Consider the following 20000-nt stretch of genomic DNA (forward strand, 5'->3'; position numbering starts at 1 on the left):
ACTAACATAAGAGTAGCATTTCATTATATACAGTAGATGAGGAGATGATGAAAAAATTGATAGTGGCCATGATCCACCCCAAGTTAGAATATGCAGCGGTAGTGTGGTCACCACACAAGAAGAAAGATATAAACAAGATTGAGAGAATACAAAGAACAGCAACCAAGATGGTCCCCAGTCTGACAGACCTGTCATACAGAGAGAGGCTGGAAAAACTGGATTTGCCTTCCTTAGAGGAAAGGAGAAAGAGGGGAGACATGATTGCAGTGTTCAGGACCATGGTGGGAGTTGATAAAATCGACAAAGAAGATCTGTTTGTATGGGATAAGAGAGCAACAAGAGGACACGGAATGAAATTGAAAAAGTCAAGCTGCTTGAAGGATATCAAGAAATATAGCTTTCCTTACAGAAGTATAGACTTATGGAATAGCCTGGACAAAGAGATCATCCAGTCTAAAAACTTGAACGAGTTTAAAGCTAAATTTGACTTATTGAGAAACAGCGACAGAAACCCACGAGCATAGTACATTCCGTGTATATCACAATTAGGTATATTAGGTAAATACTTAAATATTTGGAACGACTTAGACAAAGAGGTGGTGCATGAGAAAAACATTCATGTGTGTAAAAGTAGACTTGTTAAATGTGGATATGGAGACAAGAAAACACGAGCATTGCTCAATTCCTGTATACTACAAATAGGTAAATACAAATAGGTAAACACACTATGAAAATAAGCTACTGTACAACCAATAAACTATAAGAGGTAACACTACATGCTAACAATGTACAAACCAGTCACATGTCTACATAAGCAGTCATAAAGCAATTACAAGCCTGCATGAACAAAGCCAGAACAGTAACAACAAAGAGTATCCTTACTTTTTTAAACACAAGATGAAGCACACTGCACTACAACAGCCTAGCACTGGCCACCTACTTTATTTTATTTTAAATTTAAAATGCATGTGTATGTTTCCTTATTTTACCAACATTTTCAATACAATTACTTTTTTTTTTTTAAATTTACGATGCATGTGTAAGTATTCTTATTTTACCAACATTTTCAATACTTTCTTTTCTCTTCTTTCTTTCTTTTCTTTCTTTTTTTTTTTTTTTCAATGCTGCTAAATCCACATGACAGTATTCAGCTTTTTCTTAAGGAACACTCTTTAATTGGAAGGTGTTGGGTACTGCCTTCATTATCCCATTTAGTGCTACATGTCCTGCCCATCATCATCATTATCATCATCATCATCATCACCCAGACCTCCTTTCCCACCCTAGGGCAAGGTGAGGAGTAACAACATCCAGACAGCCCAAGATTGCCAAGTCCAATGGGCCACGCTTCCAGTCACTCATCATTCAAGCCCCTGGAATCCTGGCTCTATCTGATACGCCAGCAAAACTTTCATCACGTCCTGTAGCTTGACATAAATTTATTTATATATTTATTCTTTTTCAGACAGTACTTCCTTACCTACAGCCTTGAGACTGTAATGAAAGCTTTCCTTCTCCTTGGTCTGCTGTCATCCAAAGCTAATGAGTCTGGTCTATCCTAAGAAACTGACTGTAGTTGTGTAGGAGTGATATGTATCTGTATTATTCTCTGCCTGTATTTTAACTGTGTGAATACTGTTGAGTTCCCCGCCTGAGAGTGCTGTGCAAGGCAACTACTAGGGTTTTAGTGCCACACCAGTCCTATGCTAGTACCTCCCTGGGACAAGATTAACCATCCACCTCCTACTGAACGGATGAAAAATAGCCTCCATCAACCTTTTCCCAATGACAATTATTAAATTATTATTATTATTAACTCGCAGTATTATTTCATTATTACTATTATTATTATTATTATTATTATTATTATTTAATTCTTCCAACCACCAAATAATTCAATTAAGTTCAGGCAGGCTCTTCAACAGCCAAGAGTTTAATGACAACAACTGCTACTGAGTCATTATACCCACTGCTGACACCTTCAATCATAGTCTATCTATCCATCTATCTATCTATCTATAGACCGATGCCCTAATCCCGCAAAGGGTGGCCCCAGACAAAACGCCTCCAAATCAATCTGTCACCCACCATTTGACTACCCTCTCCCCAACTCACTCCCCCCTCCCTCATATACCTCTCAACTCCATCCCTCCACCTTATCCTCGGTCTACCCCTCCCTCTCCCTCCCTCCACCTCACCTACATACACACTCTTAGTCAGTCTTTCATTCTCCATTCTCTCCACGTCTCCAAACCACCTCAGTGTAATTCTCCTAATTTTCTCAATCACATTCACATCCACCCCACAACGTTCCTTCACTTCTTCATTCGTCAACCTGTCCCTCATGGTACACGTCTGTATTTTCTTCTCCTCTTCCCAGACTGTATATTCACACTACAAAAGGCCTCTCAGTTTGGTGGCGTTCATGACAGCTACATCTACTGCTCTCATTGGAAAAAAAAACACTCCTACACTGAACAAAATCATCCAACATAAAGCAGAACAAAAGCATAAAATTAATAACTAAACATCTAAAAATAAAATAATAAAAAACTAATAATAATAACAACAATAAATAATAATAATAATAATAATAATAATAACATCAATAATAACATTAATAATAATAATAATAATAATAATAATCTCTGGCAGAAGGGGTTAAATTGTTGTGAATTGTATGACTGGCTGGGGCTAATTATCACTATACAGTACTTTGTTCACTTTATCTACATGTCAAAGTGTCATCTCCCCATCTTGAATGCTGATGCACAAGATTAACACAAACTTCAGCATACAGTCCACTGGGTTCAATTTCAGATGAACAACATATTCGTGTTATTGTCGAGAGGATAAAGAGTGAGAGACTGACGAGGTGAGTGTGTGTGAGTGTGGTGGAGGGGGGGAGAGGGAGGGGGAGGCCAAATATGAGATGGAGGGATGGAGTGGAGAGGTATATGAGAGAGGGGGGCGTGTGCGGGAGCAGGGAAATGAAATGGCGGCGGACAGGGCGACATGGAGGTGATTTGTTTGTGGCCACCCCTTACGGGATTAAGGCGTCTGGCAATAGATAGATAGATAGATTCAGCGTATGGGAAACCTTTCATATATATTTTTTTTCCTCTAATGCAAGGAAGAAGGAACCAAAGGCCAGGACCCAGCAAATTGTTCCCTCCAAGAAAAAACAAAACCAAGCTAATAGAGGGTCAAATTCAGGATCTGTTCATTTCAAGATGCCTGAACACAATGCATTTGAAGGACTGAAGATCAAAGGCAGTAGGAAATACAGAGAGAGGGAGACAGTTCAAGTCAAGGAGTTTAGCTTACAACTAGCCCATTAATTTTAAAAAATCTCTCATATGCTGAGTAAAATTATCTGGAGGCAGCAAGAATAAAATACAAGACAGTACTGTAAAGAATAGGTTAAATTTACCATGCAAACCCAAAGCATTACTCAAAAATACAAACAGCTCTAATACACCACACATACACGTCACTAGAGTTGCGGCGCACGACTCTGAGGTTGTCATTATCGTACCCTGGCAACCTACCATTCAAAAGTGCGTCCCATTTCGTATATAATATGAGACGTGTGTGATTCGTGTATAATATGTTCGTGTATAATAATATTCTTGTATAATATATTCATGCATAATAATATGATTTGTGTATGATATGATACGTACTTTTGAATGGTAGGTTGCCAGGGTGCGATAATGACAACCTCAGAGACGTGCGCTGCATCTATAGAACTATATTTTTCCAACTCCCTGACACCTAAAACTCATCACACACAACTACAGGTTTTCCAAAAGGCTCATACAAATTTTTAAACGTGCATTACTGTATATACTGTACTTTGCATTCCACTGATGAAGGGCACTAATATTTCAACAGCTAATCCCAATCATGTACATTTAGTAATACTGTACAGTACTGTAATTTTAGAACACTAACACTTACCACAAATAAATCCATGAGAGGGAAAGACTTAAGAGAGAGTGTCTTACAATTACTTTAAAGCATTTTACCACATGCAGTCAATAAAGATGCTGCAGTTTGAAATTCAGCATTCATCAGTATGTTCTTTTAATAATAATATATATCTCCCAAGAGTGTACATTATACTTAACAGTGACTTATTATTGAAAAGCACTTTACAACATGCAACAAAATTTAAATTCTGCATGCATCAATTTTCTTATAAGAACACCGTGTATACAGTATGCTAAAAATCTACAAAAAATTAAGCTCTTTAAAAAAATGTGTAAAAAAAAATCTTAAAATGCAGTCATTCATGCAAGACAAGTTTAAATTCTGCAAGCATTAATATTACTTAAATAAAAACAAATCATCTATACAACTACAAACAATTATTAAGCAGTTTTTAAAAATGTCCATCCATTTTTTTTTAACCCCACTTAGTGCAAGACCTCTTTCTGAGCCAAATAAAACATGTCTGTGTTATATACATCCTTCCAATATCGTCCAACTCTGTATTAATGATGTACAAAGAATATCAACCAGCTACAGCCAAAAATAAATAGCCAAGGAAGAGGTGTTAGGAAGCTCCCTTAACTGTCACAAACAACATCCTTAATTTTGCAACCCTCAGACAAAGATTTTGAGTTGAAATTCAGCCTTATTTATTTATTTATTTATTTACTTTTTTACACAAGGAAGAAGGAACCAAAGGCTAGAAATCAGCCCCATCATCACTTGGGATGGAGAGGTATACAAGTGAGGGGATGTGAGTTGGAGAGAGAGCAGTCTGATGGCAGAGGACAGTGTAACATATTCTATAGACTGAAAGACTACTAGATATATTTCCTGGGCTAAGTAAAAATTGTTTGGTTGTAAAAATAATAATAATAATGATAATAATAATAAAAAAAAAAAGTTACTTGGTCATACAGCTACTAGAAAACATGTTCGAATCCCTTCAGTATGAGAGGCATCCCCAAAGTTCAGTCACTAATCCGGCAGAAGCAACAATAAAATACATGTACCATCATACTGACACACCTAATCCATCCATCCATCCATCCATCATCCAATCCTATGCTGCCCCATGAGGAGTGTAGGAGCCCGAGGCTAGGCAAGTTGGTCCTAACATTTAAGATGAGAGTGACCAGCCACACTCATCCCTGAGTGGCGTTACGTGAGCAATAAACCCCGACCACCCCTTGGATATAAACCTACACAGGCTCATTCCGATTGGAGCAACTTAATTACCCATTAAACCACCATGCTGTACAATATTCAGACTGTTATGTGGTTATCATCATCATCATCATCACGCTTCTCCACCCTTGGCTAAACCATGTGATCTCCCTCGTAAATTAAACACCTTCACATGGTTACATTCGGCAATCTACCTTTCACAATACTGTACTCCTTTTACTCTAACTTGGCCTATTATTACCATCTCTCCATCTTACATGCTGACTTGTAACGACAGATTAACCCTTAGAAATGATGCTAGTCAAGAAGAGATACCATCCATCCATCCATCATCCAATCCTACGCTGCCCCATGAGGAGTGTAGGAGCCCAGGGCTAGGCAAGTTGGTCCTGACGTTTAAGATGAGATACCATGGAAAGATATAGGGCCATAGCACTATTTGCCACTGTGCAACATAAGCTGCAAAAGAATGAAAATTTGGGCCAAGTTAAGATGAAAAGAGTATAATCTGATACACATCCACCCTACAAAACTACCACACTTAACGGAATTACTTAACAGATACTACCAACCCCTTTCCTGCATGTGGTACAAAGCAATGACCACTTTCCACCAACGAACCTCTGTTCATTTCACTAACCATAACCTCCGTCTTCCTCACTCTCTCTCACATCCTTAGATTGCACATTATCTCTCCACTTATCTTCCCAGCACCCTCATTGCAATCAGCACCAATTCTTCTGCATACAACAAAGCTCATGACAACCCTGACCAAAATCTCACAAATCCCACACACCATGATAAATAGAAGTGGACTCAGAGACAGATCCCTGGTGCAAACCTGACCTTTACTGTAAACTCTTCAATCTCTAATTCACCCACTCAAGCAAACGTTTCTCAACACTTATTTCTTTTCATTACCGGAACCACACATTCGAGCCGCTCTTCCAGTCCTCACATCCTCACTGTCCACTGTATGATCTCCAAATCCACATAAAATAACCTGAATTCTCTTCTTTTTCTCCCCAAATTTTTCCTTCCTGCCTGACATCAAATACAAACTGCATCTCATCAATTTTCACTCTCCTTAACCACGCTCTCCCACATCCTCTCACCAGCTTTCATTACCTGGTTGAACATATTCACACCCCTGCAGCTGCAATGTTTTAGCGCATCTCCTTTCTCATTTCCCTGCCTCACTCATAAGTTCATTTCTAAATCTCATCCTCTCTCACCTGGCACTCATACCTATTTTCCAATCCCTCCCTCCTCATTTCTCCTTCTCTTTTCCCCTTTCCTCTCTCCTTTTCCCTCCCTCCATATCTCCTTCCTTCCCTCTCCTTTCCTCCTCCCAACTCTATCTTCATCCTCTTCTCCCTCGCTTCTCCATGCTGCTGACTATCATCAGCTCCCCTCCTCTTTCCTTCCGTTCCTTCCTCTATCCCTCTCCTTTCCTCCTTCCATCCCTCTCTCTCTCCTTACCTCTCTCCTTCTCTCCCTCCCTCTATCCCTCTCTTTTCCTTCTCCTTCCAACCCTCTCTTTTCCTCCTTCCTTCCTTTCTTCCCAACCTCTCCCTTCCTCCTCCCTTCCTTCCCTCTCCCTTCCCCCTCCTTTCCTCGCACTCTCCCTCTCTCTCTCAACATTCCTCCTCTCTTGCTCTCTCACCTCTCCATGTCCCTCTCCATGCTGCTGACAGTCTGCTTGTTGTACGCCACTTTGTTTATGGTCTGCTCCAGCGTCTGCCACTTCTGTTTTGCCGCTTTTGGGGAGAAGGTTGCTGACTGTTGTAGGCTGGCGTTGGTTTCTGGTGGGGGAGAGATAAAGAGATGTGATGACTACTCAGGAAAACAGGAAGAATATAACAGGGGAAGGAAAGTCTGACAGAGAGGAGGAAATAACTAAGCTACAAAGATAAACAGATTCAATAACTACTCAGGGAAATAGGAAGAATATAACAGGGGAAGGGATGGAAGTCTGATAGAGAAAGGAGGAGAGACAGAGAGAAGGAAATAAACAAGCTATAAACTGAAAAGAAAGTCTGCATGTTATCATACCACCCCCAAGATTTTATGCCCTGGTGGTCCCTTAGTCATAACAACAGTAAGATTAAAGATTAAAAAAGGACTACCAAGTTCTTCATCATCATCATTATCATCATCATCATCATCACCATCATCCCAACCACTTTTCCCACCTAAGAATGAGATGACACACACACACACGCAAAAAAAAAAAATAAATAAATAAATAAATAACAGAGGGAGAACTAATCAACAGCACCCTTAATGAAACAGGCCACACAGCCATTCACATATCATTTAGGTTCCTGGAATCCTGACTCCACCCAATGTCTATCTATCTATCTATTGACAGATGCCTTAATCTCATAAGGGGTGGCCACAAACAAAATTGCCTCCATGTTGCCCTGTCCCCCGCCAATTCACTGCCCTCCCCCCGGCACGCACTCACCCTCTCTCATATACCTCTCCACTCAATCCCTCCATCTCATCCTCGGCCTCTCCCTCCCTCTCCACCCAATGCAAGGGATTAAAAACATGGCGTACTCACTTCTCTTAAAGCGTCCAGCAGCCACACTACTCAGCCCATGCCTCGGTGCCTTCTTTAGGGTGGCGATCTCCTCCGTCTTGCGCTTAAGCACCACATTCTTGAGGCGGTTCTCTGCCTCCAGGGAGCGGATGTAAGTCTCCTGCTTGCGTGAAGCCTTGCGCAGCTGGGCGATCTCCTTGTTCTTGCGCAGGTCCTCTTGTTTCGCACGACTTGTGTCCTCCTTCATTTTGTTCATTAGCTGCACACAGGAGGGGAGGATCACTTATTTATAATGCTCGGGATAACTAACAATTATTTATTAAACAGAAGAAACTAATTTTAATATTATAAATGCTTCCATAAAAGTAATCATCTACAAAACTTTGCTTCCTTCACCTTTTTTGTAGCTGATAACAATGGCTTTTTTTCGGTAAATTACAGTACTGCAATTGTTTTTTTTTGCTCTAGAAAAGATGGGCTACTCAGTAAATTTGGTATTGTGGGAGACTGGACAGGAGTTTTATTTGACTGGATTAATGTCCATTTTAAAAGATGGCCGAGCCTTAAATTCTGAAGAGGTAAGTACTAGTTGTAGAACTGGATGAAAATGCACAGATCAAACTACTGTCCTTCTGATAATCAACAAGGTCATAGAGTGCACACCTCAGCCCAAGAACCATCATCATAGTTCTACCCTGACCTCTGTTGAAAATTTGCTTGCCCGTTCCTCTGATGGTTCTCACTTATTATTCTAAATTTGGTAAAATTCCATCCAGGAGTTTTTCCATGATGGTGCTATTTGCTGTCTCCCTCCTCTAATTCATCTCACTTCCTCACTAAAGACTCTCTTCCTCCAACACAGCACCCCTCCTCGTCCTGCCCTTTCACCTCAGTCTTAGTCTGCCTCTCTCTCTCTTGCCACAACCCACCCTGCCTTTTGTCTTCTTTGTCTCTGCCACAACACATTACCCATCCTCACAAATTCCTCCCACCCTGTACCCTCACTAAAATTCATGTACTCCTCCTCCTCCTCCTCTTCCTCCTCCAGCTACTCACCCTAACTTTGGTCTTCTTCATTTCTGCCAGGTCTGCCTTCAGTGTGCGCAGCTGCCGTTCATGCTGTGTGCGTTCCCTCATGAGGCGGCCATGTTCCCGCTGTGCGTCCTGCAGCTTCTTCAGTTCACGTTGCATGTTGCCGATCTTCCTCTCGTACTCCTGCTTCACCGCCTTAACCTTCTCGTCACCACTGCTTGTGTTTGTTCTGATGTTGGCAATTACCTGTGGAGTGAATCAAGAAGGTTAAATCTATCTATCTCTTTACTGCCAGACGCTTTTATCCCATAAGGAGTGGCCACAAACAAATCGCCTTCATGTCGCCCTGTCCCCCGCCATTTCACTGCCCTGCTCCCAGCTCACACATCCCTCTCACTTATACCTCTCCACTCTATCCCTCCATCTCATCCTTGGCCTCCCCCTCCCTCTCCCCCCTTCCACTTCACTCACACTCTCCTTGTCAGTCTCTCACTCTCCATCCTCTCCATATGGCCAAACCACCTCAGGGTTGAATCACTTATGCCTATCAATGCAAGTTGTTGAGTTTCCTCTTGTACTCCTGCTTCATTACCTTCACCTTTTCATTACCTCTGAAGTATGGCAGAGATCAGAGTTATTACCATCACTGTATATTTATTAACTCACTCACTCTATCCATTTATAAACCTCTCTTTATTTTGGCATCAGTACATCTCCATCATCTCGTCCATTCTACTGTCACTCATCCTAATGCTGGAGATCATCTGTGAAGTATCGTTGTGCCAAAAGGATCTGTCTATTTATCTACCTATTACCAGACACCTTAATCCTGTAAGGGGTGGTCACAAAAAAATCACCTCCATGTCACCTTGTCCCCCACCATTCCACTGCTATTTAGTCATATTTTTTAGTCTCTTCATCTAGTATCACACGATTTTATTCAGCTCTCGACTGACTTCTTGACAAGGCTGGGTCAGATTTAGCCTTCATTAATCCCTTCCCTACCATTGTAACATCTTCAGCTGAACTGCATAACTTAGAGGCAGAAAGAACAAAGTTGAAAAGAAATCAACAGAGTGAAAAGATTAAGTAACAAACTATATCATTTTCACTTTAGCTTGCCCTAAAATTGCCATCTCTCCATTATGAATGCTGAGTAGTAACAAAAGACTGACATTAGAATATGGTACTAGTAATGAAAGAAATGTTTTGGGAAGGATGTAGAGCCATAAATACAGACTTCTTTTGTCACTGCAATTCCTGTAACAAGTGACAAAAGGATATGAATCTGGGCAAAGTTAAGGTAAATGACTTAAGCAGAGTATACAGCATCCATTTCTAAGCCATTCTTTATACTGGTGTCATCATCCTGTTTTACCACCTTCATTTCTTGATCTTCCTCTCATATTTCCTGATCTTCCTCTCATATTTCCTGATCTTCCTCTCATATTTCTTGATCTTCCTCTCATATTTCTTGATCTTCCTCTATTTCCTGATCTTCCTGTCATATTTCCTGATCTTCCTCTCATATTTCCTGATCTTCCTCTCATACTCCTGCTTCACCGCCTCAACCTTCTCATCACCACCGCTGTTGTTCGTTCTGATGTCCTATTTTATCACATTCATTTCCTGATCTTCCCCTCATACCCTTACGGGATTAAGGCGTCTGGCAATAGATAGATAGATAGATTTCCTCTCCACCACTGCTACTATTTGTCCTCATAGGCACCGACAAGAACCTTAAATGTGGTGGTGCTGTGGCCTAGGGTGGAACTGCTGTGTCATCCACCAAGGAGCCAATACATCTCATACTTCCCTGCACCTCAATGTGGAAAGGACCCTGGTGGGGCACTGTTTACCATGTGGGGGCATCTGTTCCCTGTATGGTGTGTGTACTGCACTGTAACTGGAGGATGGTCCCACTGAAGTGACTGCTTACCTGTGATTGATGGGTCTACTCAATCACACAGACTGTGGTCAAGAAATAACCTATGAAATATGTCAAGAGGCTTAACTATACCCTGGATCAGCCAACTTGTCCCTAGATTCACACTTTCTCCTAACAGCTACCTCTCCATGGCTTGGGTAATTCTCTCTCTCTCTCTTCTCCTAACAGTTGCCTTTCTATGGCTTAGGTAATTCTCTCTCTCTCTCTTCTCTCTTCTCCTAACAGCTGCCTCTCTATGGCTTTATTCTCTCTCTCTCTCTCTCTCTCTCTCTCTCCGCACCTTATCCCTCTCTTCCTGTGTGGCTCGTATGCGGTTCATCAACATATTCAGCTTCTCCTCGTACTGCTGCCTCATGGATTCCAGCCGCCTCTGACTCTGCTCCAGACCCTCAATCAACTTCTGCTTGATGGAGATCTCGCTCGTTAGGTCCGCCAGCTCCTCGTTGTAGTTCTCTGTGTGGGGGACAGTTGCAAGTGGACTGTTTGTGTTATGTCGTTGGTGGTAAAGCTGGTTTCATAATTTAGTACTCCAATATTCCAGCAGTTAATTATTCTGATCTCCAAATAATTCAATGCTTCCTTATTCTGTACACTAAAACATGTGCTTATCATTTTTTGTTTTTTAATGCATGGAAGAAGGAACCAAAGGCTAATGTTGTCTCATACTTAGCTTAACCTGAGAGTAATTCAAGTGTCTCAACATTCCATCTCTCTCAGTTATCATGCACATTGTTGAGCCACTCCTACATGCAAGATCAATAAAAGGAAATTGTTTTGTAAATGTGACAATGCTGCCCACTGTCTTTTCTTCCATTTCCATCCCTTCTCCCTTCCTCCTTCACACCCCTGCTCCTTCCCTTCCTCCTTCACACCCTCACTCCTTCCCTTCCTCCTTCACACCCTTGTTCCTTCCCTTCCTCCTTCACACCCTCATTCCTTCTCTTCCTCCTTCACACCCTTACTCCCTCCTTTCCTCCTTCACACCCTTGTTCCTTCCCTTCCTCCTTCACACCCTTGTTCCTTCCCTTCCTCCTTCACACCCTTGTTCCTTCCCTTCCTCCTTCACACCCTTGTTCCTTCCCTTCCTCCTTCACACCCTCACTCCTCCTCTTCATCACTCTCCTTCCCTCCCTTTTTTCTCTCCTCCCTCCCTTTTTCTTTCAGTTCCCCTCCTGCCATGCCTTCCTTCTTGCCTCTTCCCTTTCCTCCCTTCTTCCCTCACTCCCTTTCCTCCTCCCTCCCTTCTTCCCTCTCTCCCTTTCCTCCTCCCTCCCTTCTTCCCTCTCTCCCTTTCCTCCTTCCCTCCTTTCTTCCCTCTCTCCCTTTCCTCCTTCCCTCCCTTCTTCCCTCTCTCCCTCTTTGCCCCTACCTCTTTCCTCCTCCATATCCGAGTCATCATCATCTTCTACAAGGCAGCATGGAAATAAGAAAGAAGCATAAACACATCTTAAGTTTTACGAAAATATAGTTTTACAAAAATATCGTAGCATAAATTCTCACTTTACGTGCATGAACACACTAACCATCTGCACATCATTTAACTGACATTTTTCTTTATGTATGCCTTTTACATATATACAGTAAAACCTCACTATAATGGACTAACTGAGGCCCAAGCCACTCCGAAAAAAGCGAAATTCCCATAGAAGCAACATCTGGACTTCCCCACGCTAACTCGGACTTTTTCCAATATATCAGACATTAGTCCGGATAGCCGAATAGTTTTTAAACCTTTCTGACTAGCAATGTGGTACTGCACTGTGTTATAACTTCACTATATTAATCAAATGGTATAATATATATAATAATACTGTACTGTGCACTGATAAACATGTCTTTCATTTACCTTATTGTGGTGAACATAGGTGAAGTGGAAAGGCAGTCCGCACTGCTTCTGGCTTTGTCAGACTTTTTCCGATATACAGTATAGGAATTTAGTCTGGTAGCTCCTTGGGTCTGATAAAAGCGAATTCCGGTCTACTAAAGTCCGTTATATCGAGGTTTTACTGTTGTCTTTTTTTTAATAACAGAACAGAGGAAGGAAAAACAAATGAGTAAAAAAAAATAATAATATACCTGCCAGACGGTCAATCCCCACCACCTGACACCAACCTTTATCCTCCCCACTCTCATCTGAGCTCTCCTCCTCTCCTTCCTCAGCCTCCTCCCCTCCTCCCTCCTCCTCCTCCTCATCTTCCTCCTCCTCTTCCTCCTCGCCTTCAGAGCCTTGTTGTTGCCTCTGTTTACTCTGCGCCATCTGGAGGTCTTTGCTTAGGTCGCGTTTGGCCTCCTCTATCAGTTCCGTGAAGGACTGTGTTCCCTCATCCGGACACTCATACATCGAACCTGTCAAAGAAAAATTATCAAAGTTTTATAATCATCATCATTTGGATGTGGATGTGGTTGAGAAGATTAGGAGAAATACACTGAGGTGGTTTGGACATGTGGAAAGAATGAAGAATGAAAGACTGACTAAGAGGGTGTATGTAGGTGAATTGGAGGGAGGGAGAGGGAGGGGAAGACCGAGGATGAGGTGGAGGGATGGAGTTGAGAGGTATATGAGGGAGGAGGGAGTGAGCTGGGGGGAGGGCAGTCAAATGGTAGGTGGCAGAGCAACTTGGAGGCGTTCTGTCTGCGGCCACCCTTTGCAGGAATAGGGCGTCAGGCTACTGACAGATTGATAGATAGATCATTCGGACACTTATAAATAGAGCCAGTCCAAGAAAAATCATCAAAGTTTTATCATTATCATCATCATCATTCGGACATTTATAAATCAAAGTCTGTCAAAGAAAAATCATCACAGCTTTATCATCACCATCGTCATTATCATCACCCTAATCCTGGCCTATTTTTTTCCACACAGGGATAGGGTGAGGTAGGGTGGAGAATACACAGAAAGGAAAAACACATACAAGGGAGAAATTAATCAGGAGTATCCCCTGTGAAATGGGTCATATATTCACTCACTGAGCCCTGAGAATCCCAACAGTCACAAGATTATAAGATTTTGCTCTCTAGTGCTCTCTCTCTCTTTCTCATCTTCTCTTTTCTTTCTTCCCCTTCCTCATTTCGTCTTCATACTTGTTTTCTCTCTGTCTCTCTCTCTCATTTTCTCCTTTCTTTCTACCTCTTCCTCATTTTATCTTAATATCTTTTCTCCTCTTTCTCTCTCCCTCATTTTCTCCTTTCTTTCTACCTCTCCCTCACTTTATCTTAATATCTATTTTCTCCTTTATCAGTCTGTCTGTCGGTCTGTCTCTATCTGTCTCTGTCTCTCTCTCTCTCACCCGCCACCTACTTGTCATTGGCACATGCAGGGGTGACATGGACAGTCGTGTGGTGGCTGCGTTGGTGCGGTTGTTCAGCTGTTTACGCAGTTGCTGGCACAGGGTCTCGCTCTCCAGCAGCTTGGCACGCAGCTCCTCAATCTCCTTCAGATACCCCTGCACCACAGCGGTCATGTCTGCATTCTCTCCGCCTGGGAATAAAAATGGGAAAAACAGAAAATTAGGAGAAATACACTGAGGCGGTTTGGACATGCGAAGAGAATGGAGAATGAAAGACTGACTAAGAGGGTGTATGTGGGTGAGGTGGAGAGAGGGAGAGGGAGAGGGAGACCAAGGATGAGGTGGAGGGATGGAGTTGAGAGGTATATGAGGGAGGGGGGAGTGGGTTGGTGGTGGAAGGAGAGTCAAATGGTGGGTGACAGAGTGACTTGGAGGCGTTTTGTCTGCGGCCACCCTTTGCGGGATTAGGGCATCAGGCTATAGATAGAAAGACAGATAGACAGATATAAATATAGTACAGGCAGGCCTCAGTATGTCAGGGATGTGATCTTTTTTTGCTGACCGAGTAGACCTGTCAAGCACAAGCCACTGTTTCTATGGAGTCTTCTTACAGGTAAGGTACATACACCATGCAGGGCTCAGGCACCCCTTGTGGTATACAGCACTTCACCAGGGTCAGATCAAGGTCCTTTCCATGGCACAGTGCACGGAAATACTATAAGGAAGTTTGGCTCCCCGGTGGACTAAACAGATACTCCACTCAAGGTGTACAGTGGCACTACATGCAGGCTCCTCATCAACACCAGGGATGTGTTATAAAGTAAGACAACTTTTTCTGTCTCATCTTAAATGTCAGGACCAACTTGCCTTGCCCCGGACTCCTATGCTCCTCATGGGGCAACATAGGATTGGATGATGGATGGATGGATGGACAACTTTTTCTGTATAAATGGTGCTGTGAGGGGAACCTGGAAGATCAGGTTCACAGTAACAATGGAACTGTACACACCTTCATCCATCAAATCATATATCCAGCCACGGTACTTCTCCACTTAACACTGGAGATGTGTGCTAAAAAACAACCATGTTTTGTGATAATATTGTTAAATGTGTTATGTCTACCATGAAAGATAAGTTTCTCAAAATACTAAAAAATAATTCACTGTCACAAGTAAGCATCAAAATGTACCACTTGATGTTATAATTAGATGTATCCATATGTATTAAATGTTATTGTCATTAAGCAAATAACAGAAATGTGTGATACATTAAGATAAATGTTAATGTTATGTGTATCAACCCTGAGCCTTCACTGCACATCCTAACTGCTTAAAAAATGAACACTAGCATATTATGTGAAAAGTGTTCAGTGCAGACTGGCAGCTTTATGGTGAAAGACATGTCAAGTGCAAGGATGTTACTGTGGTGCTGGTGACGGACACATTCCTGTGGTGGCACAGACTTAACATGGCAGCTCCGTTGACTGGTTATACAAACATCCCTTAACTCTCTGCCTGTCATATGAATGAAGGATACTGGACCACAAGACATGGGCAGCTCCAGCTTGCAGCTCACTGGATTCACATTCAGATGAATCTGAGAATACAATCTGTACAAGCAGGAGTAATAGTTGTAACTATTACAGTACTACTAGCAGTAGTAGTACTGCTGTCGTTGCCCAAAGTTCATATGAAAGGTAACACTGGTGGACTGCAGGCTGAAGGTGCCCTTCTCTGGCTGTCCACCATCCCTCTTTCGGGGATAAAGAGGGAGGTAAGGGACTTCTGTATAACTGTGCAGCAGAACTACTCTGATATATTGGTGCCACTACATGGAGCCATCCCTCTACAAAACCCCTGCTATTACTACTAACGCCTTTATTACTACTACCATTAATACTACGGCTGCTGCTGTTATTAACATGAATAATGGCTTTACTGTATATATGTATGTGTGTGTGTGTGTGTGTGTGTGTGTGTGTGTGTGTGTGTGTGTGTGTGTGTGTGTGTGTAGCCATCATTTTTTTTCTATTCTCTCCCTCCCTCCCACTCACCGCTACTCCATCCACTTGTAGCCTTCTCTGCCAGCAGTGTGGTGTTCTTCACAGTCAACACCTCGATGGTCTCCTGCAGTGCCTTCATGCGTGTCCGAGTGTTGGAGATCTCGTTGGTCAACATCTGGTTCTCGTGGTACATGTCGTTTATTGCCTCACTCCCGTCCTCACCAACAATTCTCTTACCCTGGGAAGGAAACACGTCATACATCATCACTATATTATTTCTGGCATATGTCTTGCTTTTGATCTAGTGGGGGTCAGAATGGTTCACTTGGTAGCACTCCTCCATCTTGCCCTGTTCTATGCCAGCTCTCTAGTTACAACACCAGCCTAAATCTAATGTCAATACACCACCTTTTTTCACAACCTCTTTGGTCACCTATCCATTCACTTAACTTACCTTGCATAACACACCTTAACATTGTCTACTATGCTACTTATCTTGTCTTAATATCAACACAGTTTGCACCAGTGTCATAGTATGTTAATAAGGAGGTGCAAAGTGCAGAATAATTCACAAAGGAAGAGGTGTTACAAGATCTCCAAAGCCTCTTCGTACAACACACATAATGGGATGGTTATATTCACAGCTCCTAACACTCTGAATACAAGGGCAAGAAAATACAAGCAGATCTCACTTGATGTCTAGCATGTGTGCAGGAAAAATGCTGCTTTTGGTTCAATAACTCTTACATGAAAAATGCTTTGGATTTATTAGAGAGAGAGAGAGAGAGACAGACAGACAGACAGACAGACAGTGAGAGAGAGAGACATACCCCCCCCACCCACCTGCTTATACTCCATCAGCTCCACCCTCAGCTGCTGTATTTCCTGCCTTAGTAGCGCTATGGCCTTGCTCGCCTTGTCCTGGTTCACCATCACCTTGTTCTTGATGTTACGTGCTCTGTTGGCGTACTTCAAGGTGTTAAGCGTCTCCATGAAGTCCGTGTCGCTCGGGGAAATGCACGCGATCATCAGGGTTCGACTGTTGCCTGTGGGTCAGTAAGGAAGATGTGTGATGTGTGGAAAAGGGAAAATGAAGGTTGTCTTACTCATCTTATTCATTTTCTTTCTTTCTCTCTCTCCTCACTTCTTTCCTTCTAACTTCTCTTCTTCCTCTATTACTTCTACCTCTTAAGTCTTTTATCACTCACATCTCTCTCTCTCTCTCTCCCTCTCAACATACCCCTCTAATCAACAGCTATCCATTCCACACCCAACACTACCATCCATCCCTCATCACCAAAAACACACACACACACACATGGAACACATACACAAAATTCTCCCCCCCTCTCTCTCTTACTTACACACACACACACACACACACACACACACACACACACACACACACCTCCGAGTGAGTCCTGCAGTAGGCGTGTGAGCTTGGAGTCTCTGTAGGGGACGTGCGAACCCCGCTTTGTGGCGTCCCCCAGCGCTGAGATTACATTACCCAAGGCCAGCTGTGTGGAGGAGGCGAAAGAGTTAGCAGGAAGGATGAATGGCTTATTGAAATGATCTGGGGTTCAGGCATCTCCAAATGAATGAATGCTATCTATCTGTCTATCTATCTATCACCAGACGTCTTAATCCCGTAAGGGGTGGCCACAAACAAATCGCCTCCATGTCGCTCTGTCCCCCACCATTTCACTGCCCTGCTCCCAGCTCACATCCCTCTCTCTCACATACCTCTCCACTCCATCCCTCCACCTCATCCTCGGCCTCCCCCTCACAAGCTTGAATTTGGCTCTCTTTTGTATTGTTTTTGTTTTTTCTTGGAAGGAACGGTTTGTGGGCTCTTGACATTAGGTTCCTTCTTTCTTGCATAAAAAAAAATAAATAAATAAAGGTTCAACTCCTTCCACTGAACACGTTTTTTATTAATTCCTGCCAGTTCCTGATGGTTTTATTCAATGTATGACGGTCTCTTGTCTTGAATGGATTAATAAAGGTTGTATCTGACCCCTCTAGTTCTGTCTCTCCTAATTTGAACATAATCATCAGGAGGTGGCAAGAATAATATGTAAACTATCTCACTGAACTGTTGCTAGAATGTAAACTATCTCACTGAACTGTTGCTAGAATGTAAACTATCTCGCTGAACTGTTGCTAGAATGTAAACTATCTCACTGAACTGTGGCAAGAATGTAAACTATCTCACTGAACTGTTGCTAGAATGTAAACTATCTCACTGAACTGTTGCTAGAATGTAAACTATCTCACTGAACTGTTGCTAAAATGTAAACTATCTTGCTGAACTGTGGCAAGAATGAAATGTAAACTATCTCACTGAACTGATGGAAATAAAAAATGTAAACTATCTCACTCAACCATGGCAAGAATAAGATGTAAACTATCTCACCCAACTGTGGCAGGAATAAAATGTAAACTATCTCACTGACCTGTGGCAAGAATAAGATGTAAACTACCTCACTGAACTGTGGCAAGAATAAGATGTAAACTATCTCACTGAACTGTGGCAAGAATAAGATGTAAACTATCTCACTGAACTGTGGCAAGAATAAGATGTAAACTATTTCACTAAACTGAAATGGTTAATAGAAAAACTTAATCATGCTCCTGTGGGCTTAATTCTATAGAGAGTAGAGGTTCTCCTAAACTGAATAAACTATATGGCCACAGCCTTAATATAACACCACTGTAAGGCCTTGCACTTTAAAATCTAGGTGCTGGAGAGGGACCCTTTTATGTGGTGGCACTGAAAGAAGGAAGAAACAGAAATAATGAAGAAAGAGAGGTCAGAAGGAAAGAAGTGATGCAAGAAAGGTTCTCCTAAACTGAATAAACTTATCTGGCAGCAGCCTTAATATAACACCACTGTGAGGCCTTGCACTTTAAAATCTAGGTGCTGGAGAGGGATCCTTTTGTGTGATGGCAATGAAATAACATGGCCTGATTATACAAACATCCCTCAACCATCTATTCCACAAAAGAAGTCCTATGCCCCTAGAAATGATAACAAAAGGATAAGAAACAACATACAGGCAGTCCACATTATAAAACCAGGATACAGTATATTTCATCATCATCATCATCATCATCATCATCTAATCCTGTGTTGCCCCATGAGGAGTGTAGGAGATTGGGGTTACGCTAGTTGGTCCTGACATTTATGATGAGAGTGACCAACCTTGATGAGTGAGTGAAGATATATCTTAAATATCATAATTTATTCTATACAACTGGACCTGGAAGTGAGGGAGGCTAGCAAATCGGGCTTACATGAACTGAACTTGAACGGGCATTTCTCCTGTAATTCACTGTGGACTTAACAGGAACAATGAATAGCAGAAAGGCAACTTATAATGAGGCTTTACTGTAACAGGGTGAAGCATGCGGCAGACGTACCAATCCGCAGTTGATGGAGATGCCTTCCCTGGCGCGTTCCCCCGTGGCTCCCGTCCGCTTGAGTCGCTCTGACCCCGCCAGGTCCACAAAATGGAACTTGGCGGTCAGGGTTTCCAGCTCCGGCAAACCCTCACTCTCCTCCCCCTCCTGGCAAGAACAATACCACAGTGGCCTTATAATCTCAACTATATACACAAACACAAACTTAACCAGACAATACACACTTCTACACAAACATTTATATCTAAAAAACACCTCCCCCACACATTACCTCAGCTGCTGGAGCCAGTCGCTGCTGTTTGACCATAAGGGTGAATATGGCGTGTGAGCGTGAACTCTGTGTGTTCATGTTAGTGGCAGCGGTGGTGCGGGAGACAGCACCGGCACGCAGGCAGGCCAGGGTGTCAGCCAGGCATGTCACCGTACGAGTAGTTACACCCGTCACGTAGATCCCCCCACCAGAATCCTCGTGTATGCGGATGCTGCTCTTACCAACACCCTGCTGGATAGAACATCATGCTTTATTTACCCATCTACCTATAGCTTGATGCCTTTATCCCAGAGGGGGTGGCA

The 20000-nt window shown here is 42.5% G+C and overlaps 1 protein-coding gene across 1 annotated transcript in view; it reads right to left on the reverse strand.

Annotated features, from left to right (window-relative positions):
* Positions 1-20000, reverse strand: part of Klp31E (kinesin-like protein 31E) — a 154546-nt gene that overhangs the window by 45010 nt on the left and 89536 nt on the right. Inside the window, exons 7-18 of the mRNA XM_080265388.1 lie at positions 19699-19926; positions 19428-19571; positions 17413-17521; positions 16848-17050; positions 16056-16242; positions 14014-14193; positions 12825-13058; positions 12082-12117; positions 10993-11165; positions 8789-9010; positions 7754-7991; positions 6851-6989 (exon numbers count right to left, since the gene is read on the reverse strand). Of these exons, the coding sequence (XP_080121514.1) occupies positions 6851-6989; positions 7754-7991; positions 8789-9010; positions 10993-11165; positions 12082-12117; positions 12825-13058; positions 14014-14193; positions 16056-16242; positions 16848-17050; positions 17413-17521; positions 19428-19571; positions 19699-19926 (2093 nt within the window). The remainder of the gene's footprint in view (positions 1-6850; positions 6990-7753; positions 7992-8788; positions 9011-10992; positions 11166-12081; positions 12118-12824; positions 13059-14013; positions 14194-16055; positions 16243-16847; positions 17051-17412; positions 17522-19427; positions 19572-19698; positions 19927-20000) is intronic.

This window comes from Coenobita brevimanus, chromosome 15 (genome assembly GCF_032717465.1).
Source record: "Coenobita brevimanus isolate Jiangsu-jjx chromosome 15, ASM3271746v2, whole genome shotgun sequence".
Lineage (NCBI taxonomy): Eukaryota > Metazoa > Arthropoda > Malacostraca > Decapoda > Coenobitidae > Coenobita > Coenobita brevimanus.